Here is an 18,302-nt window from a genome sequence, read left to right on the forward strand (position 1 = left end):
TGTTAGGAGTATTGCGGGGAAGGCGGATGAGTTGAGGGCGTCGATTGACACGTGGAATTATGATGTTGTAGCAATTAGTGAAACTTGGCTACAGGAGGGGCAGGACTGGCAGCTTAATATTCCAGGGTTCCGATGTTTCAGATGTGATCGAGGCAGAGGAATGAAAGGTGGGGGAGTAGCATTGCTTGTTAGGGAAAATATTACAGCAGTGCTCAGGCAGGGCAGATTAGAGGTCTTGTCTACTGAGTCCTTATGGGTGGAGCTGAGAAACAGGAAAGGTATGGCCACATTAGTGGGATTGTATTACAGACCACCAACGAGACTTGGAAGAGCAAATCTGCAGAGAGATAGCAGGCAACTGCAGGAAACATAAAGTTGTGGTGGTAGGGGATTTTAACTTTCCATACATTGATTGGGACTCGCATACTGTTAGGGGTCTAGATGGTTTAGAGTTTGTAAAATGTGTTCAGGAAAGTTTTCTAAATCAGTATATAGAGGGACCAACTAGAGGGGATGCAATATTGGATCTCCTGTTAGGAAACGAATTAGGGCAAGTGACAGAAGTCTGTGTAAGGGAGCACTTTGGTTCCAGTGATCATAACACCATTAGTTTCAGTTTCATCATGGACAAGGATATATCTGGTCCTAGGGTTGAGGTTCTGAACTGGAAGGCGGCCAAATTTGAAGAAATGAGAAAGGATCTAAAAAGCGTGGATTGGGACAGGTTGTTCTCTGGCAAAGATGTGATTGGTCGGTGGGAAGCCTTCAAAGGGGAAATTTTGAGAGTGCAGAGTTTGTATGTTCCTGTCAGGATTAAAGGCAAATTGAATAGGAATAAGGAAACAACAGGAATTCTGCAGATGCTGGAAATTCAAGCAACACACATAAAAGTTGCTGGTGAACACAGCAGGCCAGGCAGCATCCGTAGGAAGAGGTGCAGTCGACGTTTCAGGCCGAGACCCTTCGTCAGGACTAACTGAAGGAAGAGTGAGTAAGGGATTTGAAAGTTGGAGGGAGAGGGGAGATCCAAAATGATAGGAGAAGACAGGAAGGGGAGGGATAGAGCCAAGAGCTGGACAGGTGATAGGCAAAAGGGGATACGAGAGGATCATGGGACAGGAGGTCCGGGAAGAAAGACAGGCGGGGGGGGGGGGGGACCCAGAGGATGGGCAAGAGGTATATTCAGAGGGACAGAGGGAGAAAAAGGAGAGTGAGAGAAAGAATGTGTGCATAAAAATAAGTAACAGATGGGGTACGAGGGGGAGGTGGGGCCTTAGCGGAAGTTGGAGAAGTCGATGTTCGTGCCATCAGGTTGGAGGCTACCCAGACGGAATATAAGGTGTTGTTCCTCCAATAAGGAATAAGGAACCTTGGTTCTCAAGGGATATTGCAACTCTGATAAAGAAGAAGAGGGAGTTGTATGAAATTGTATAGGAAACAGGGGGTAAATCAGGTGCTTGAGGAGTATAAGTGTAAGAAAATACTTAAGAAAGAAATCAGGAGGGAAAAAAGAAGACATGAGGTTGCCTTGGCAGTCAAAGTGAAGGATAATCCAAAGAGCTTTTACAAGTATATTAAGAGCAAAAGGATTGTAAGGGATAAAATTGGTCCTCTTGAAGATCAGAGTGGTCGGCTTTGTGCGGAACCAAAGGAAATGGGGGAGATTTTAAATAGGTTTTTCGCGTCTTTATTTACTAAGGAAGCTGGCATCAAATCTATGGAATTGAGGGAATCAAGTAGTGAGACCATGGAAACTGTACAGATTGAAAAGGAGGAGGTGCTTGCTGTCTTGAGGAAAATTAAAGTGGATAAATCCCTGGGACCTGACAAGAGTGTTCCCTCAGACCTTGAAGGAGACTAGTGTTGAAATTGCGGGGCCCCTGGCAGAAATATTTAAAATGTCGCTGTCTACGGGTGAAGTGCCGGAGGATTGGAGAGTGGCTCATGTTGTTCCGTTGTTTAAAAAAGGATCGAAAAGTAATCCGGGAAATTATAGGCCGGTGAGTTTAACGTCAGTAGTAGGTAAGTTATTGGAGGGAGTACTAAGAAACAGAATCTACAAGCATTTGGATAGACAGGGGCTTATTAGGGAGAGTCAACCTGGCTTTGTGCGTGGTAGGTCATGTTTGACCAATCTGTTGGAGTTTTTCCAGGAGGTTACCAGGAAAGTGGATGAAGGGAAGGCAGTGGATATTGTCTACATGGACTTCAGTAAGGCCTTTGACAAGGTCCCGCATGGGAGGTTAGTTAGGAAAATTCAGTCGCTAGGTATACATGGAGAGGTGGTAAATTGGATTAGACATTGGCTCGATGGAAGAAGCCAGAGAGTGGTGGTAGAGAATTGCTTCTCTGAGTGGAGGCCTGTGACTAGTGGTGTGCCACAGGGATCAGTGCTGAATCCATTGTTATTTGTCATCTATACCAATGATCTGGATGATAGTGTGGTAAATTGGATCAGCAAGTTTGCTGATGATACAAAGATTGGAGGTGTAGTAGACAGTGAGGAAGGTTTTCAGAGCCTGCAGAGGGACTTGGACCAGCTGGAAAAATGGGCTGAAAAATGGCAGATGGAGTTTAATACAGACAAGTGTGAGGTATTGCACGTTGGAAGGACAAACCAACGTAGAACATACAGGGTTAATGGTAAGGCACTGAGGAGCGCAGTGGAACAGAGGGATCTGGGAATACAGATACAAAATTCCCTAAAAGTGTCGTCACAGGTAGATAGGGTCGTAAAGAGAGCTTTTGGTACATTGGCCTTTATTAATCGAAGTATTGAGTATAAGAGCTGGAATGTTATGATGAGGTTGTATAAGGCATTGGTGAGGCCGAATCTGGAGTATTGTGTTCAGTTTTGGTCACCAAATTACAGGAAGGATATAAATAAGGTTGAAAGAGTGCAGAGAAGGTTTACAAGGATGTTGCCAGGACTTGAGAAACTCAGTTACAGAGAAAGGTTGAATAGGTTAGGACTTTATTCCCTGGAGCCTAGAAGAATGAGGGGAGATTTGATAGAGGTATATAAAATTATGATGGGTATAGATAGAGTGAATGCAAGCAGGATTTTTCCACTGAGGCAAGGGGAGAAAAAAACCAGAGGATATGGGTTTAAGGTGAGGGGGGAAAAGTTTAAAGGGTACATTGGGGGGGCTTCTTCACTCAGAGAGTGGTGGGAGTATGGAATGAGCTGCCAGACGAGGTGGTAAATGCGGGTTCTTTTTTAACATTTAAGAATAAATTGGACAGATACATGGATGGGAGGTGTATGGAGGGATATGGTCCGTGTGCAGGTCAGTGGGACTAGGCAGAAAATGGTTCGGCACAGCCAAGAAGGGCCAAAGGGGCTGTTTCTGTGCTGTAGTTTCTATGGTTTCTATGGACTGGCAGCTCAATGTTCCAGAGTTCCAGCTTTAGGCCTCAGGCCTCACCCCTCTGCTTGCTGCTGCCTCGAACTGGCTGCAGGCCACTGACAACGTGGCGGCAGTGGGTGGCCCCAGGTTGGGCCCCAACCTCGGCCTTACCAAGTGATGGCACCATGACAGCTGGCAGGCTACAACAGCGAGGATGACCATCAGGCAGTGGGCTGGGAACAGCTGCAAGATCTGGCCAAGGTGGAGCAGCAGGAGTACTGGTCAAACAGCGAGGGCCAGCCCCCAGGGAACAGCTGGATTCCAGAGTCAGAGGTCAGTCCTGCCCTGAGGTCCAGAGTGGCGTGTTCACAGGCTGGTTTATTACCAATGACACATCAGGAAATTTGCTGTTCTGTGGCAGCTGCCCGGATGCTCTGGATGCATAGATGCTGCCTGGCCTGCTGAGTTCTTCCAGCATTTTGAATGTGCTGCTTGGATTTCCAGCATCTGCAGATTTTCTCTTGTTCAGATGGAATATAAGGTATTTCCATCTCCCCCACTTTCTGCTCACCACAGGGATCGCTCCCTACACGACTCCCTCGTCCATTCATCCCTCCCACTGATCTCCCTCCTGGCACTTATCCTTGCCAGTGGAAGAAGTGCTCCAGCTGCCCCTACACTACCAATAACCCTCATGCCTGACTAATCAAGAACCTATCAACACTTGCCTTAAATATACTTGGCCTCCACAGCTGCCTGCAGCAATGAATTCCACAGACTCAACACCTCATCTTCCTCCTCATCTTCATTTCTAAAAGGATGACCCTCTATTTCTTAGACTCACCCACATTACTCTATCAAGTCCCTTCAACATTTGATAGGTTTCGATGACTGAACCCCAAATTCTTCTCAATTCCAATGACTACAGGCCCAGAGCCATCAAAAGCTCTTTAATATCACAAGTCCTTCAATCTTAGAACCATTTTCATAACAATATCAAAGTGGATAGTAAAAGCTTTTCCAAGTGTTTAAAAAATAGAGAGAGATAAGAGTGGATATAGGACCACTAGAAAATCAGACCGGAGAAATAACAAGGGACAAAGAGATGGCAGATGAACTAAATGCATATTTTGCATCTATCTTTACTGTGGAAGACACTAGCAATGTGCCTGATGACATAGTGTGTGAAGGAAGAGAAGTGGGTGCAGTTACTACTATGAGGGAGAAGGTGCTCAAAAATCTGGAAGACCTAAGGGTACATAAGTCACCTAGACCAGATGAACTGCACCCTAGGGTTCTGAAAGAGGTAGTGGTAGATATTGTGGAGGCATTAGAAATGATCTTTCAAAAATCATTGGACTCTGGCATGATGCCAGAGGACTGGAAAATTGAAAATGACACTGCACTTTTTAAGAAAGGAAGAAGGCAGCAGAAGGGAAATGATAGTCCAGTTAGCATGACCTCAGTGGTTGGGAAGATGTTGGAGTCAATTGTTAAGGATGAGGTTATGGAGCACTTGGTGACACAGGATAAGATAAGATAAAGTCAGCATGATTTCCTTAAGGGAAAATCTTGCCTGAGGAACCTGTTGGAATTCTTTGAGGAGATTACAAGTAGGATCGATAAAGGGGATGCAGTGAATGTTGTGTATTTAGACTTTCAGAAGGCCTTTGGCAAGGTGCCATACCTGAGGCTGTTTACAAAGTTAAGAGCCCATGGTATTACAGGAAAGTTACTAACATGGTTAGAGCATTGGCTGACTGGTAAGAGGCAGTGAGTGGGAATAAAACGATACTTTTCTGGTTGGCTGCCAATGACTAGTGGTGTTCCGTAGGGGTCAGTGTTGGGACCACTTCCTTTTATGCTGTATATCAATGATTTAGATAATGGAACAGATGGCTTTGTTGCCAAGTTTGCAGATGACATGAAGATTGGCGGAGGGGCAGGTAGTGTTGTGGAAACAGGTAGGATACAGAAGGACTTAGACAGATTAAGAGAATGGGCAAGGAAGTGGTAAATGAAATACAATGTTGGAAAATGCATGGTCATGCACTTTGGTAGAATAAATAAATGTGTAGACTATTTTCTAAATATAGAGAAAATCCAAAAATCTGAGATGCAAAGGGATTTGGGAGTCTTTGTGCAGAACACCCTAAAGGTTAACTTGTAGGTTGAGTCAGTGGTGAGGAAGGCAAATGTCATGTTAACTTTCATTTCAAGAGGTCTAGACCAGCGATGTAATGTAAAGACCAGGCTTTATAAGGCACTGGTGAGGCCTCACCTTGAGTATGTGAACAGTTTTGGGCTCCTCATCTAACAAAAAGTGTGCTGGCATTGGTGAGGATCCAGAGGAGATGCACAAGGATGGTTCCGGGAATGAAAGGGTTATCATACAAGGAATGTTTGATAGCACTGGCTCTGTACTCACTTGAATTTAGAAGGATGGAGGGAATCTCATGGAAACCTTTCGAATGCTGAAAGACCTAGATAGAGTAGATGTGGAAAGGATGTTTATCATGGTGGGGGGAGTCTCGGACAAGACAATACAGCCTCAGGATAGAGGAGCATCCATTTAAAACAGAGATGTGGAGAAATTTCTTCAGCTAGAGGCTGTGGATTTGTTGAATTGATTACCACAGGTAGCAGTGGAGGCCAGGTCGTCATGTGTATCTAAGGCAGATCTGACATTGCCTCAAAGGTTACGGGGAGAAGGCTGAGGAGTGGGGCTAAGGAAGGGGACAAAAGGATCAGCCATGGCCAAATGGTCTAATTCTACTGCTATGTCTTATGAGCCTCCTTTAAACCCTCTCCAATGTCAGCACATCCCTTTCATGCATGAAATTTATGGAATAAGATGAACTTGTAACACAGTTACAAATTGGCATGAATGACATTGTAGCAAGTTCCCATCTGGGAAACAGTACCGCAGCATAAAAGCCAGGACTAACAGACTCCAGGACAGCTTCCACCAGGCTATCAGACTGATTAATTCATGCTGAAACAAATGTATTTCTATGTTATATTGGTTGTCCTGTTGTACATACTATTTATTATAAATTGCTATAAATTGCACATTGCACATTTGGACGGACATGTAATGTAAAGATTTTTACTCCTCATGTATATGAAGGATGTAAGTAATAAAGTCAATTCAATTCAATTCAATTATAAAGGCTCAGCATTATCTCCTTGATTTTATATTCTATTCCTTTTGAAATAAATGCCATTTGCCTTCTTTACCACAGACTCAACCTGTGAATTAACCTTCTGGGAGTCTTTCATGAAGATTCCTAAGTCCCTCTGCACCTTTGATGTTTGAACACTCTCCCCATTAAGATAACAGTCCGCACTATTGTTCCTTTTACCAAAATACATATCGTACATTTCCCAACACTGTATTTCATCTGCCACTTTTTTGCCCATTCTTCCAATTTGACTATGTCCTGCTGCAATTGCATTGCTTCCGCAGCACTACCTGCCCCTCCACTGATCTTGGTATCATTCGCAAATTTTGCCACAAAGCTATCAATTCCATTATCCAAGTCATTAACAAACAATGTGAAAAGCAGCAGTCCCAATATTGACCCCTGAGGAACACCACTAGTCACTGGCAGCCAACCAGAAAAGGCCCCCTTTATTCCCACGTGCTGCCTCTTACCTGTCAGCCAATCTTCTATCCATGCCAGTATCTTTCCTGTAAAACTATAGGATTTTATCTTGTTCAGCAGCCTCATGTGTGGCACCTTATTGCCTTTTGAAGATCTAAGTAACTGACATCCACTGCCTCTCCTTTGTCCACCCTCATTGTTACTTCCTCAAAAAACTGCAACAGATTTGTCAGGCAAGACTTTCCTTTACAGAAACCTTGCTGACTTTGACTTATTTTATCATTAATCTCCAAGTACCCCAAAACCTTATCCTTAATAATAGACTCCAACACATTCCCAACCACTGAGGTTAGGCTAGCTGGTCTATAATTTCCTCTTTTTCTTTTGCCTTCCTCCCTTCTTAAAAAGTGGAGTGACATGTGCAATCTTCCAGTCCTCCAGGACCATGGCAGAATGAAATGATTCTCGAAAGATCGTAACCAATGCATCCGTTATATCTTCAGCAGCCTCTCTCAGGACTCTGGGATGTAGTCCATCTGGTCCAGGTGACTTATCCATCTTAAGACCCTTCAGTTTGCCTAGCACATTTTCCTTGCAATAGCAATGGCACTCACTCCTGCTCCCTGATACTCATGGATCTCTGACACAGTGCTAGTGTCTTCAACAGTGAAGAATGATGTTAAGTATGCATTAAGTTCATTTGCCATTTCTTTGTCCCCCATTACTACCTCACCAGCATCATTTTCCAGTGGTCCAATATCAACTCTCACCTCCCTTTTACTCCTTTCATAACTGAAAAAATTTTGGTATCCTACTTTACATTATTGGCTAGTTTGCACTCATATTCCATCTTTTCCCTTCTTATAGCGTTTTTAATTGCCTTTGGTTGGATTTTAAAAGCTTCTCAATCATCCACCGTCCCTCTCACTTTTGCTGCCTTATATGCCCTTTCCTTGATTCCGAAGGACTGGAAAATTACAGATGTCACTAAGCTCTTCAAGGGAGAGAGGCAGAAGAAAGGAAACTATAGGCCAGTTAGTCTGACCTCAGTAGTTGGGAAGACATTGGAGTCCATTGTTAAGGATGTGGCTTCAGGGTACTTGAAGGCACATGATAAAATAGACTGTAGTCGGCATGGTTTCCTCAGGGAAAATGTTGCCTGAAAAATCTGGTGGAATTCTTTGAAGCAATAACAAGCTGGATAAACAAAGGAGAATTATTGGATGGTATGTACTTGGATTTTCAGAAGGCCTTTGACAAGATGCTACACATGAGGCTGTTTAACGTGCTATGAGCCCATGGTATTACAGGAAAGATTCTAGCATGGATAAAGCAGTGGCTGATTGGTAGGAGGCAAAGAAAGAGAACAGAAGGAGTCTTTTCTGCTTGGCTGGCTACTGGTGATCCACAGGAGTCTGTGTTGGGTCTGCTTCTTTTCACATTATAGATCATTGATTTGGATGAGAATTGATAGCTTTGTGGCCAACTTTGCAGACAATACAAAGATAGTTGGAGGGGCAGGTAACGTTGTGGAAATAGAGAGGTTACAGAAGGTCTTGGACAGAGTAGGAGAATGGGCAAAGAAATGGCACATGGAATACAGTATCAGGAAGTGTATGGCCATGTACTTTGAGAGAAGAAATGAAAGGGTTGACCATTTTCTAAATGGAGAAAAAATTCAAAAATCTGAGGTGCAAGATTCCCCCCTAAAGGTTAATTTGTAGGTTGAGTTGGTGATGTGGAAGGCAAATGCAATATTCGCATTCATTTCAAGAGGACTAGGATATAAAAGCCAAGGTGTAATGTTAAGGCTTTATAAAGCACTGGTGAGGCCTCACTTGGAGTATTGTGAGCAGTTTTGGGACCCTTATCTTAGAAAGGTGGTGCTGACATTGCAGAGGGTTCAAAGGAGGTTCATGAAAATTATTCCAGGATTGAAAGGCCTATCCTGTGAGGAGTACTTGATGGCTCTGGGCCTATACACATTGGAATTCAGATGACTGAGGGGGTATCTCATAAAAACTTGTCGAATGGTGAAAGGCCTCAAAAGAGTGGATGTGGAGAGGATGTTTCAATGGTGGGAGAGACTAAGACCAGAGGATGTAGCCGCAGAATAGAGGGATTTCCATTTAGTTGGAGATGAGGAATTTCTTTAGCCAGAGAGTGGTGAATCTATGAAATTCATTGCCACAGGCCATTGTGGAGGCTAAATCATTGGGTATCCTTAAGGCACATGTTGATACATTCTGATATGGAGAGAAGGCAGATGATTGGGGTTGAGAGGGAAATGGATTAACCATGATGAAATGGCGGAGCAGAATCAATGGGCCAAGTGGCCTAATTTTGCTCCTATATCAGTGTTGGTGTGTGGCTAAGTGGATAAGGCGTCCGTCTAGTGATCTGAAGGTCGCTAGTTCGAGCCTCAGCTGAGGCAGCATGTTGTGTCCTTGAGCAAGGCACTTAACCACACATTGCTTTGCGATGACACGGGTGCCAAGCTGTATGGGTCCTAGTGCCCTTCCCTTGGACAACATCAGTGTCGTGGAGAGGGGAGACTTGCAGCATCGGCAACTGCCGGTCTTCCATACAGCCTTGCCCAGGCCTGTGCCCTGGAAACCTTGCAAGGCACAAATCCATGGTCTCACGAGACTAACGGATGCCTAGCTCCTATATCTTATAGAAATATACAGTTCAGAACAGGCCCTTCTAACCCAATGAGTCACATCACCTAGCAACCCACCTGTTTTAACCCTAAACTATTCACAGGACAATTTACAATGACCAATTCACCTACTAACTGGCATTTCTTTAACTGCGGGCAAAAACCGGAGCACCTGTGGGGAGAACATATGAACTCCTTACTGACGGCACCAGAATTAAACTCGGAGCTCGGATGCCTGTGTGGTAAGAGCATCGTAGTAACCATCACAATACCATTACGCCAATACTATACTTTGGAACACAGTTCCTTCTACACTGCGTGGGTGCACAGTAACTGAAACATCCCCGCATGTACAGCCTTTGTTGCCGCGCAGCTGGAATTGGATGCATTTCGAAAAAGTTTACGAAAGATTTTCTTTGTTGTACTCCATTTTATTATACCCTTCAATTAAAAAATAAAATCTAAAGGATGTAATTTTTCAATTTCATTCAAAATATCTTTAGTATGCATATTAGGAAAAAAACATTTAAAGTGCCGGTCTCTTTTCAGGCCATGTTAAACCTTCCCGATCAGAGCAATTGTTGGTCTGCGCAGAAGTAACATTGTTTGGGACAAACTGTTCTATTTGGCTGATCCACATTGTGTGACCGCTCTGCTCTTCTGCAGTACCTTAAATACCAGCTTCTCACTCTAATCAACCCACTGTGTCAAGGCCCTGGCATTTAAAACCAGCAGCGGGACAAGTTTTGGCAAACCATGTCTGAGCAGTTATAGACAATAGACAATAGACAATAGATGCAGAACTAGACCATTCGGCCCTTCGAGCCTGCACTGCCATTCTGAGATCATGGCTGATCATCTACTATCAATACCTGGTTCCTGCCTTGTCCCCATAACCCTTGATTCCCCTATCCATAAGATACCTATCTAGCTCCTTCTTGAAAGCATCCAGAAAATTGGCCTCCACTGCCTTCTGAGGCAGCACGTTCCACACCTCCACAGCTCTCTGGGAGAAGAAGTTCTTCCTCAACTCTGTCCTAAATGACCTACCCCTTATTCTTAAACCATGCCCTCTGGTACTGGACTCTCCCAGCATCTGGAACATATTTCCTGCCTCTATCTTGTCCAATCCCTTAATAATCTTATATGTCTCAATCAGATCCCCCCTCAATCTCCTTAATTCCAGCGTGTACAAGCCCAGTCTCTCTAACTTCTCTGCGTAAGACAGTCCGGACATCCCAGAAATTAACCTAGTGAACCTACGCTACATCTCCTCCACAGCCAGGATGTCCTTCCTTAACCCTGGAGACCAAAACTGCACACAATACTCCACGTGTGGTCTCACCAGGGCCCTGTACAAATGCAAAAGGATTTCCTTGCTCTTGTACTCAATTGCCTTTGTAATAAAGGCCAACATTCCATTAGCTTTCTTCACTGCCTGCTGCACTTGCTCATTCACCTTCACAGACTGATGAACAAGTACTCCTAGATCTCTTTGTATTTTTCCCTTATCTAACTCCACATCGTTCAGATAATAATCTGCCTTCCTGTTCTTGCTCCCAAAGTGAATAACCTCACACTTGTTCACATTAAACACCAGCTGCCAAATTTCTGCCCACTCACCCAGCCTATCCAAGTCACCTTGAATTCCCCTAACATCCTCATCACATGTCACACTGCCACCCAGCTTAGTATCATCAACAAACTTGTTGATGTTATTCACAATGCCTTCCTCTAAATCATTGAAGTAAATCGTAAACAGCTGTGGTCCCAATACCGAGCCCTGTGGCACCCCACTAGTCACCACCTGCCATTCCGAGAAACACCCATTCACTGCTACACTTTGCTTTCTATCTGCCAAACAGTTTTCTATCCGTGTCAATATCCTCCCCCCAATACCAGGAGCTCTAATTGTACCCACCAATCTCCTATGTGGTACCTTATCAAATGCCTTCTGAAAGTCAAGGTACACCACATCCACTGGATCTCCCGCGTCTATCTTCCTGGTTACATCCTCAAAAAACTCCAATAGATTAGTCAAGCATGATTTGCCCTTGGTAAATCCATGCTGGCTCGGCCCGATCTTATCACTGTTATCAAGATATGCCGCTATTTCATCTTTAATAACGAACTCTAGCATCTTCCCCACTACTGATGTTAGGCTAACAGGGCAATAGTTCTCTATTTTCTCCCTCCCTCCTTTCTTAAAAAGTGGGATAACATTAGCCATTCGCCAATCCTCAGGAACTGATCCTGAATCTAAGGAACACTGGAAAATGATCACCAATGCATCCGCAAATTCCAGAGCCACCTCCTTTAGTACCCTAGGATGCAGACCATCCGGACCTGGGGATTTGTTAGCCTTCAGTCCCATCAGTCTACTCATCACCGTTTCCTTCCTAATGTCAATCTGTTTCAGTTCCTCTGTTACCCTATGTCCTTGGCCCATCCATACATCTGGGAGATTGCTTGTGTCTTCCCTAGTGAAAACAGATCCAAAGTACTTATTAAATTCGTCTGCCATTTCTCTGTTTCCCATAACAATTTCTCCCAATTCATTCTTCAAGGGCCCAACATTGTTCTTAACTATCTTCCTTCTCTTCACATACCTAAAAAAACTTGGAGAAAGGAAATGGAAATGCAGCAAATCCAACACAAAAATTCAAGGTTCAAGATTGTTTAATATCATTTCCTGTACACAAGAGTAAAGGAGAATGAAATAATTGTCACTCCGGATCTGCTGCAGCACAAAAACAAGTAAGATAAATAACACAATAATAATAAAAAACAAACAATATATATTAGCAAACAACAGGAATTCTGCAGATGCTGGAAATTCAAGCAACACACATCAAAGTTGCTGGTGAACGCAGCAGGCCAGGCAGCATCTGTAGGAAAAGGTGCAGTCGACGTTTCAGGCCGAGACCCTTCGTCAGGACTAACTGCAGTTCCTACAGATGCTGCCTGGCCTGCTGCGTTCACCAGCAACTTCGATATATATTAGATTAGATTAGATTCAACTTTATTGTCATTGTGCTGAGTACAGATACAAAGCCAATGAAATGCAGTTAGCATCTGACCAGAAATGCAAAGGACAGTGTTATTTACAAAATAACTGCGAATAAAAAGTAAGTGCTACAGCACTCACATATAGAAGTACTGAGACAGTACAATATGACTGCAATACTGCTTAGCGCTGTGATGTGAGGTTCAGCAGGGTCACAGCCTCAGGGAAGAAGCTCTGCCTGTACCTGCTGGTGCAGGAGCGGAGGCTCCTGTAGCGCCTACCGGATGGGAGGAGAGTAAAAAGTCCATGGTTAGGGTGACATGCATCCTTGATAATGCTTTTCGCCCTGCCCAGGCAGCATTTACGGTAGGTGTTCTCACTGGTGGGCAATTGGGTGCCGATAATCCGCTGGGCAGTTTTTACCACACGCTGGAGTGCTTTGAAGTCTGATACAGGACAACTGCCATACCACACTGAGATGTAGTTGGTGAGTATGCTCTCAATGGCACAGCGGTAAAAGTCTGTCAGTATCCTGGGACAGAGGTGAGCTTTCTTGATGCTCCACAGGAAATAAAGGTGCTGTTGGGCCTTTTTGATCAGGATGGAGGCGTTCAGGGACCAGGTGAGATCCTCCGAAATGTGGACACCAAGGAATTTGAAGCTTGATACACACTCCACTACAGCTCCGTTGACGTAGATGAGGACGTGAGTATGGCCCCTAGCATGCCTGAAGTCCACAATGATCTCCTTGGTCTTCTGGGTGTTAAGGGCCAGGTTGTTGCCAGCACACCACGCGGCCAGGTGCTGGATCTCATCCCTGTAGGCCGTATTTACATATATATATATGCAAGATAGCTAAGGTATACATAGATTGATACTGTGTCCATAAAGTGACACTAGGTTATACATAATGCCAGAAAATAAAGTTCAATGTTCCAAGTAAAATCTATTATCAGAGTACATACATGTCACCACAGACAATCCTGAGATTCTTTTTCCTGCGGGCATACTTAGCAAATCTATAGAACAGTAACTGTAAACAGGATCAATGGACAACAAACTGTGCAGACACAAATATAAAGAAATTATAATAAATAATGAGATCATGAAATAACAAGATAAAGTGCCCTTAAAGTGGGACCATCGATTGTGGGAACATCTGAAATAGAATGAATGTTGTTATCCCCTTTTGTTCAAGAGTCTGATGGTTGAGAGGTAGTGACTGTTCTTGAACCTGGTGGTGTAAATCCTGAGGCTCCTTACTGTCTACCTGATGGCAGCAGCGAGAAGAGAGCATGGCCTCGTGTGGATGCTACGTAGCCAGCACAATCATGAAGGTCCCCACCTACCCTGCTCATGGACTGTTTGTTCCCGGTGTTGGGTAAGTCCAGAACGAGAGGTCACAGTTTGAGGATAAAGGGGAAGCCTTTTAGGACCGAGATTAGGAAAAACTTCTTCACACAGAGTGATGAATCTGTGGAATTCTCTGCCACAGGAAACAGTTGAGGCCAGTTCATTGGCTATATTTAAGAGGGAGTTAGATATGGCCCTTGTGGCTAAAGGGATCAGGGGTATGGGGTATCAGGTACAGGGTTCTGAGTTGGATGATCAGCCATGATCATACTGAATGGCGGTGCAGGCTCGAAGGGCCAAATGGCCTACTCCTGCACCTATTTTCTATGTTTCTATGTCCTACTCCCATCAGAGGCAGCTACGTAGCATCCACGCCAGGACACCAGATTCAAAAACAGTTATTTTTCGCAAGCAGTAAGGCTGATCAACATCTCCACCCACTAACCCACCCCTCCACCCACTAACCCACCCCTCCACACCCCCAAACACAACTACTTTTTCATTTCCTGTCGGTATTCTTATGTACAGGCACTCTTGTGCCTAGCGTCACTTTATGGACAGACAATCAATCTATGTTCCTAAGCTATCTTATACACTTATATTTATTGTGTTTTTTATTACTTTTTTGTTTTTTTATTATTATGTTTTTTTGTGCTGCATCAGGTCTGGAGTAACAATTATCTTGTTCTCCTTTATTCTAGGGTACTGGAAATGACATTAAACAATCTTGAATCTTGAACAAATGAACAATGCTGGAAGTTGTCAGCAGATCAAAGAGAATCTGTGGCGAAATTGGCTCTGTGTCTTGCTCCACAAATGCCTGATCTGCCGAGAGCTTCCATCATTTTCTGTTTTTGCTTCTGTTCTGAGTGGTGCTTCTTGAAGGAGACACTGCAAATGCCGAGTATGCCATTATAGCTACATCATTAATGATACACTTTGTGGGCACAAAAATAGAATGTGCAGGTGCTTGGCAGCTTTATTATTTACCATCCCTATTCCACCAGAGAATTTTACTAATTACTTTCAAAGCTGGGCTGTTCACATTTGGAACTGAAATGCAACCCCTTTTATATTTACATACTGCTCTTCCTAATAATACAAGATAAAGGACTGGCAATGTGAAGCAGTTTTGCCCACAGATAATAATTTGAAATCTATAATGCATCAGTGATTAGTGACTCTAATGAATTAGTTATTATCTACAAAGATCAGGCTCCTGAACCTCTGTGGACAACTTCACTCACCTCAGCACTGAACAGATTCACTTTCAAGGATTCTGCAGCTCATGTTCTCAGTATTTATCTACACTCAGTGGCTGCTCTATTAGTACCTGCTCATTAATGCAAATATCTTTCAGGTCATCATCAGAAATAGGAGCTGAGAAGGCTGAGAGTGGAGAGATGGGGGGTCTATTCATGAAATATTGACTCATTTACCAGTTGAGCACTTTTTTCATTCTCTGTTTGATGCATATAAATATAGCCAGAGGCTATATTTCATTAGGAGTTTGAGACTTGATATGTCACCAGAGACTCTAGCAAATAGTACCAATGAGAAGAAGGCATGTCCCAGATGGCGGGGGTACTTAATGATGGATGCTGCCTTTTTGAAGATTTCCTCGAAGGAGGGGAGGCACTGTGATGTACCATGGAGAGCATTCTAACTGGCTACATCCCCATCTGGCATGGAAACAGCAATACACAGGATCAGAAAATAAACTCAGCCAGCTCCATCATGTTTACCAGCCTCCTCGCCATCAAGGCCATCTTTGAAAGATGATGCCTCAAAAAGGTGGCATCCACTATAATGGACATGCTCTCTTCTCATTGCTACCATCAGGGAACCTGAAGACACGCACTCAATGTTTTAGGAACAGCTTCCATCCCTCCACCATCAGATAACACAAATGGTCCATCAATACTACCTCACTATTTTGCTCTCTTTTTGCACTATTTATATATTTGTTGTATATTTCATTGTAACGTACATATTGCACTGTATGCCCACCAGAAAACAACAAACTTCACCACATATGTCAGTAATATTAAACCTGATTCTGATTCTGATGGATTTTAACATTTCCAGTATCTGCAATGTCTTTGCTCCAAAGACTAGCATCTGGAATCTATTACCTTGCCCAGAATCCTGGAGTAAGGAACCACTCTTTCACTGGTCCATTGCTGATTTATGAAACTAATGGGGAACCCTCCACTCACCTCAATGATGGTTAGCCACTGTTCTGCAGAAACACTAAGGGCTTGGAACTGCTTGTCATTCACACAATGCAAGTTGCTCACAACCAGTGCAGAGGCCCCGAATATCTCACTTGTTCGACACAAACCTGGAAAGATTGCACATAAACTATAAGCAAGGACAATTTTGAATCAAAATAATACAATCTAATAAAAATTAGCAACGTTAAGCCAATTATTCAGCTGATCACATACTCACAGCAAAATAAAACAAAAATGGGGAAATAAGGAAAAATAACTATTACTTAACTCTAAGTTCAAAGCTGAAAGTAAAATCTATTATCAGAGTACATACATGTCACCACATACAACCCTGAGATTCTTTTTCTGTGAGCACACTTAGAAAATCTATAGAACAGTATCTGCAAACCAGAAACAATCTGTGCAAATGCAGATAATAAATAGAATAATTAGCATGAAATAACAAGATAAAAGACCCCTTAAGTGAGTGTAGCTATCCCCTTTTGTTCAAGAGCCCGATGGTTTAGGGGTAGTAACTGTTCTTGAACCTGGTGCTGTGAGTTCTGAGGCACATGTACTTTCTACCTGATGTCAGCACTGGATGCCACTGGGTGGTGAGGATCTTTGATGATGGATGCTGCTTTTCAATGGCAACATTTCATTTAGATGTGCTCAATGGTTGGGAAGGTTTTACTGTGATGTACTGGGCCGAATGCACTACCTTTTGTAGGAGTTTTTACACAAATGCATTGATATTCCCACAACAGACCATAATGCAGCCAGTGAGTACACTTTCCACCACACATCTATGGAAGTTTGACAAGAATTTTGATGACATGCCGAATTTCTGCAGATTCCTGAGGAAGCAAAGCTGTTGTCATGCTTTCTTCATAATTATATTTATATGATGGGTCCAGTACAGGTCCGCTGAGATATTGACACCCAGAAATTTAGTTACTGACCCTCTCTACCTCTGAATCTTCAATGATTACTGGCTCATGGACCTCTAGTTTTCCCCTCCTTATGTCTACTATCAGTTCCTTCGACTTACTGACATTGAGTGAGAGGTTGTTGTTATTACACCACTCAGCCAAATTTTCAATCTCCCTCCTGTATGCTGATTCGTCACCACCTTCAACACAGTCCACAACAATGGTGTCAGCAAATTTGTACATGGTGTTTGGAGCTGTACTCATCCATAAGGGTAAAGTGAATAGAGCAGGGGCTAAGTACACATCCCTGTGGTGTTCCTGCACTGATGGAGATTGTGGACGAGATGTTTTTGCCAACCCAAACTGACTGGGGTCTACAAGTGAGGAAATCCAGGATCCAATTCCACAAGGGCTATTGTGCCCCAGGTCCTGGAGTTTACTTATTATTTTTGTGGAGATGGAGCAGACCTAGTTTGCCATTCAGACAGGAGATGATATGCTTCAACACTTTTCTGCACCCTAACATCATGAAGGAAAACTGAAAAGAGAAACATATTGTGTGCAGCCCCTTTGAGGAACTCTGGAGTTACAACTTTAACTTGTAACTCTGGAGTTACAAGTTAAAGATAAACCAACCAAGTTAACTCAGCCTAATTACAGGAGAATTTACAATAACCAATTAATCTACTAGGCGGTAAGCCTTTGGACTGTGGAAGGAAACCGGAGAATCCGAGAAAAACACACGCATTCCCAAGAGAAGATTTATAAACTCCTTACAGATGATGTTGGAATTGAACTTGAACTCCAACCTCTATGCTATCAAGGCACCCACTCTATTCTTAGTACAGATTTTGTGTATATGACAAAGTTATCACCTCAAATACATCAACACCGCAAAGGTAACACTTAAATTTAATAATGTCAAAATCAATTACTATTCAAATTCAACAAAGACTATGTTATATTAAATCTGATAAAATGAGCTAACTGAACTGTGGCAAAACATAATGAAACGTGGGAAATCAATTCCAGAGGCCTCTACAAGTATTCGATGAGGAGCTGTCCGCTATATCTGGAATACCACCAGGAAAAGCAAGATATAACTTGTGTTGTACAATACAAAATAGGTCTTAACCTATAGATAGAGTGATTTGACATACAAACAACATTCACT

The 18,302-nt window shown here is 43.2% G+C and overlaps 1 protein-coding gene across 2 annotated transcripts in view; it reads right to left on the reverse strand.

The window, feature by feature from the left end:
• LOC140201612 (probable methyltransferase TARBP1) overlaps positions 1-18,302 on the reverse strand; it is a 398,438-nt gene that overhangs the window by 74,542 nt on the left and 305,594 nt on the right. For both annotated transcript variants that reach the window (XM_072265981.1, XM_072265979.1), the window contains one exon: positions 16,200-16,324. In XM_072265981.1, coding sequence (XP_072122082.1) covers positions 16,200-16,324 — 125 coding nt within the window. The remainder of the gene's footprint in view (positions 1-16,199; positions 16,325-18,302) is intronic.

This window comes from Mobula birostris, chromosome 8, assembly GCF_030028105.1.
Source record: "Mobula birostris isolate sMobBir1 chromosome 8, sMobBir1.hap1, whole genome shotgun sequence".
NCBI classification, from domain to species: Eukaryota; Metazoa; Chordata; class Chondrichthyes; order Myliobatiformes; family Myliobatidae; genus Mobula; species Mobula birostris.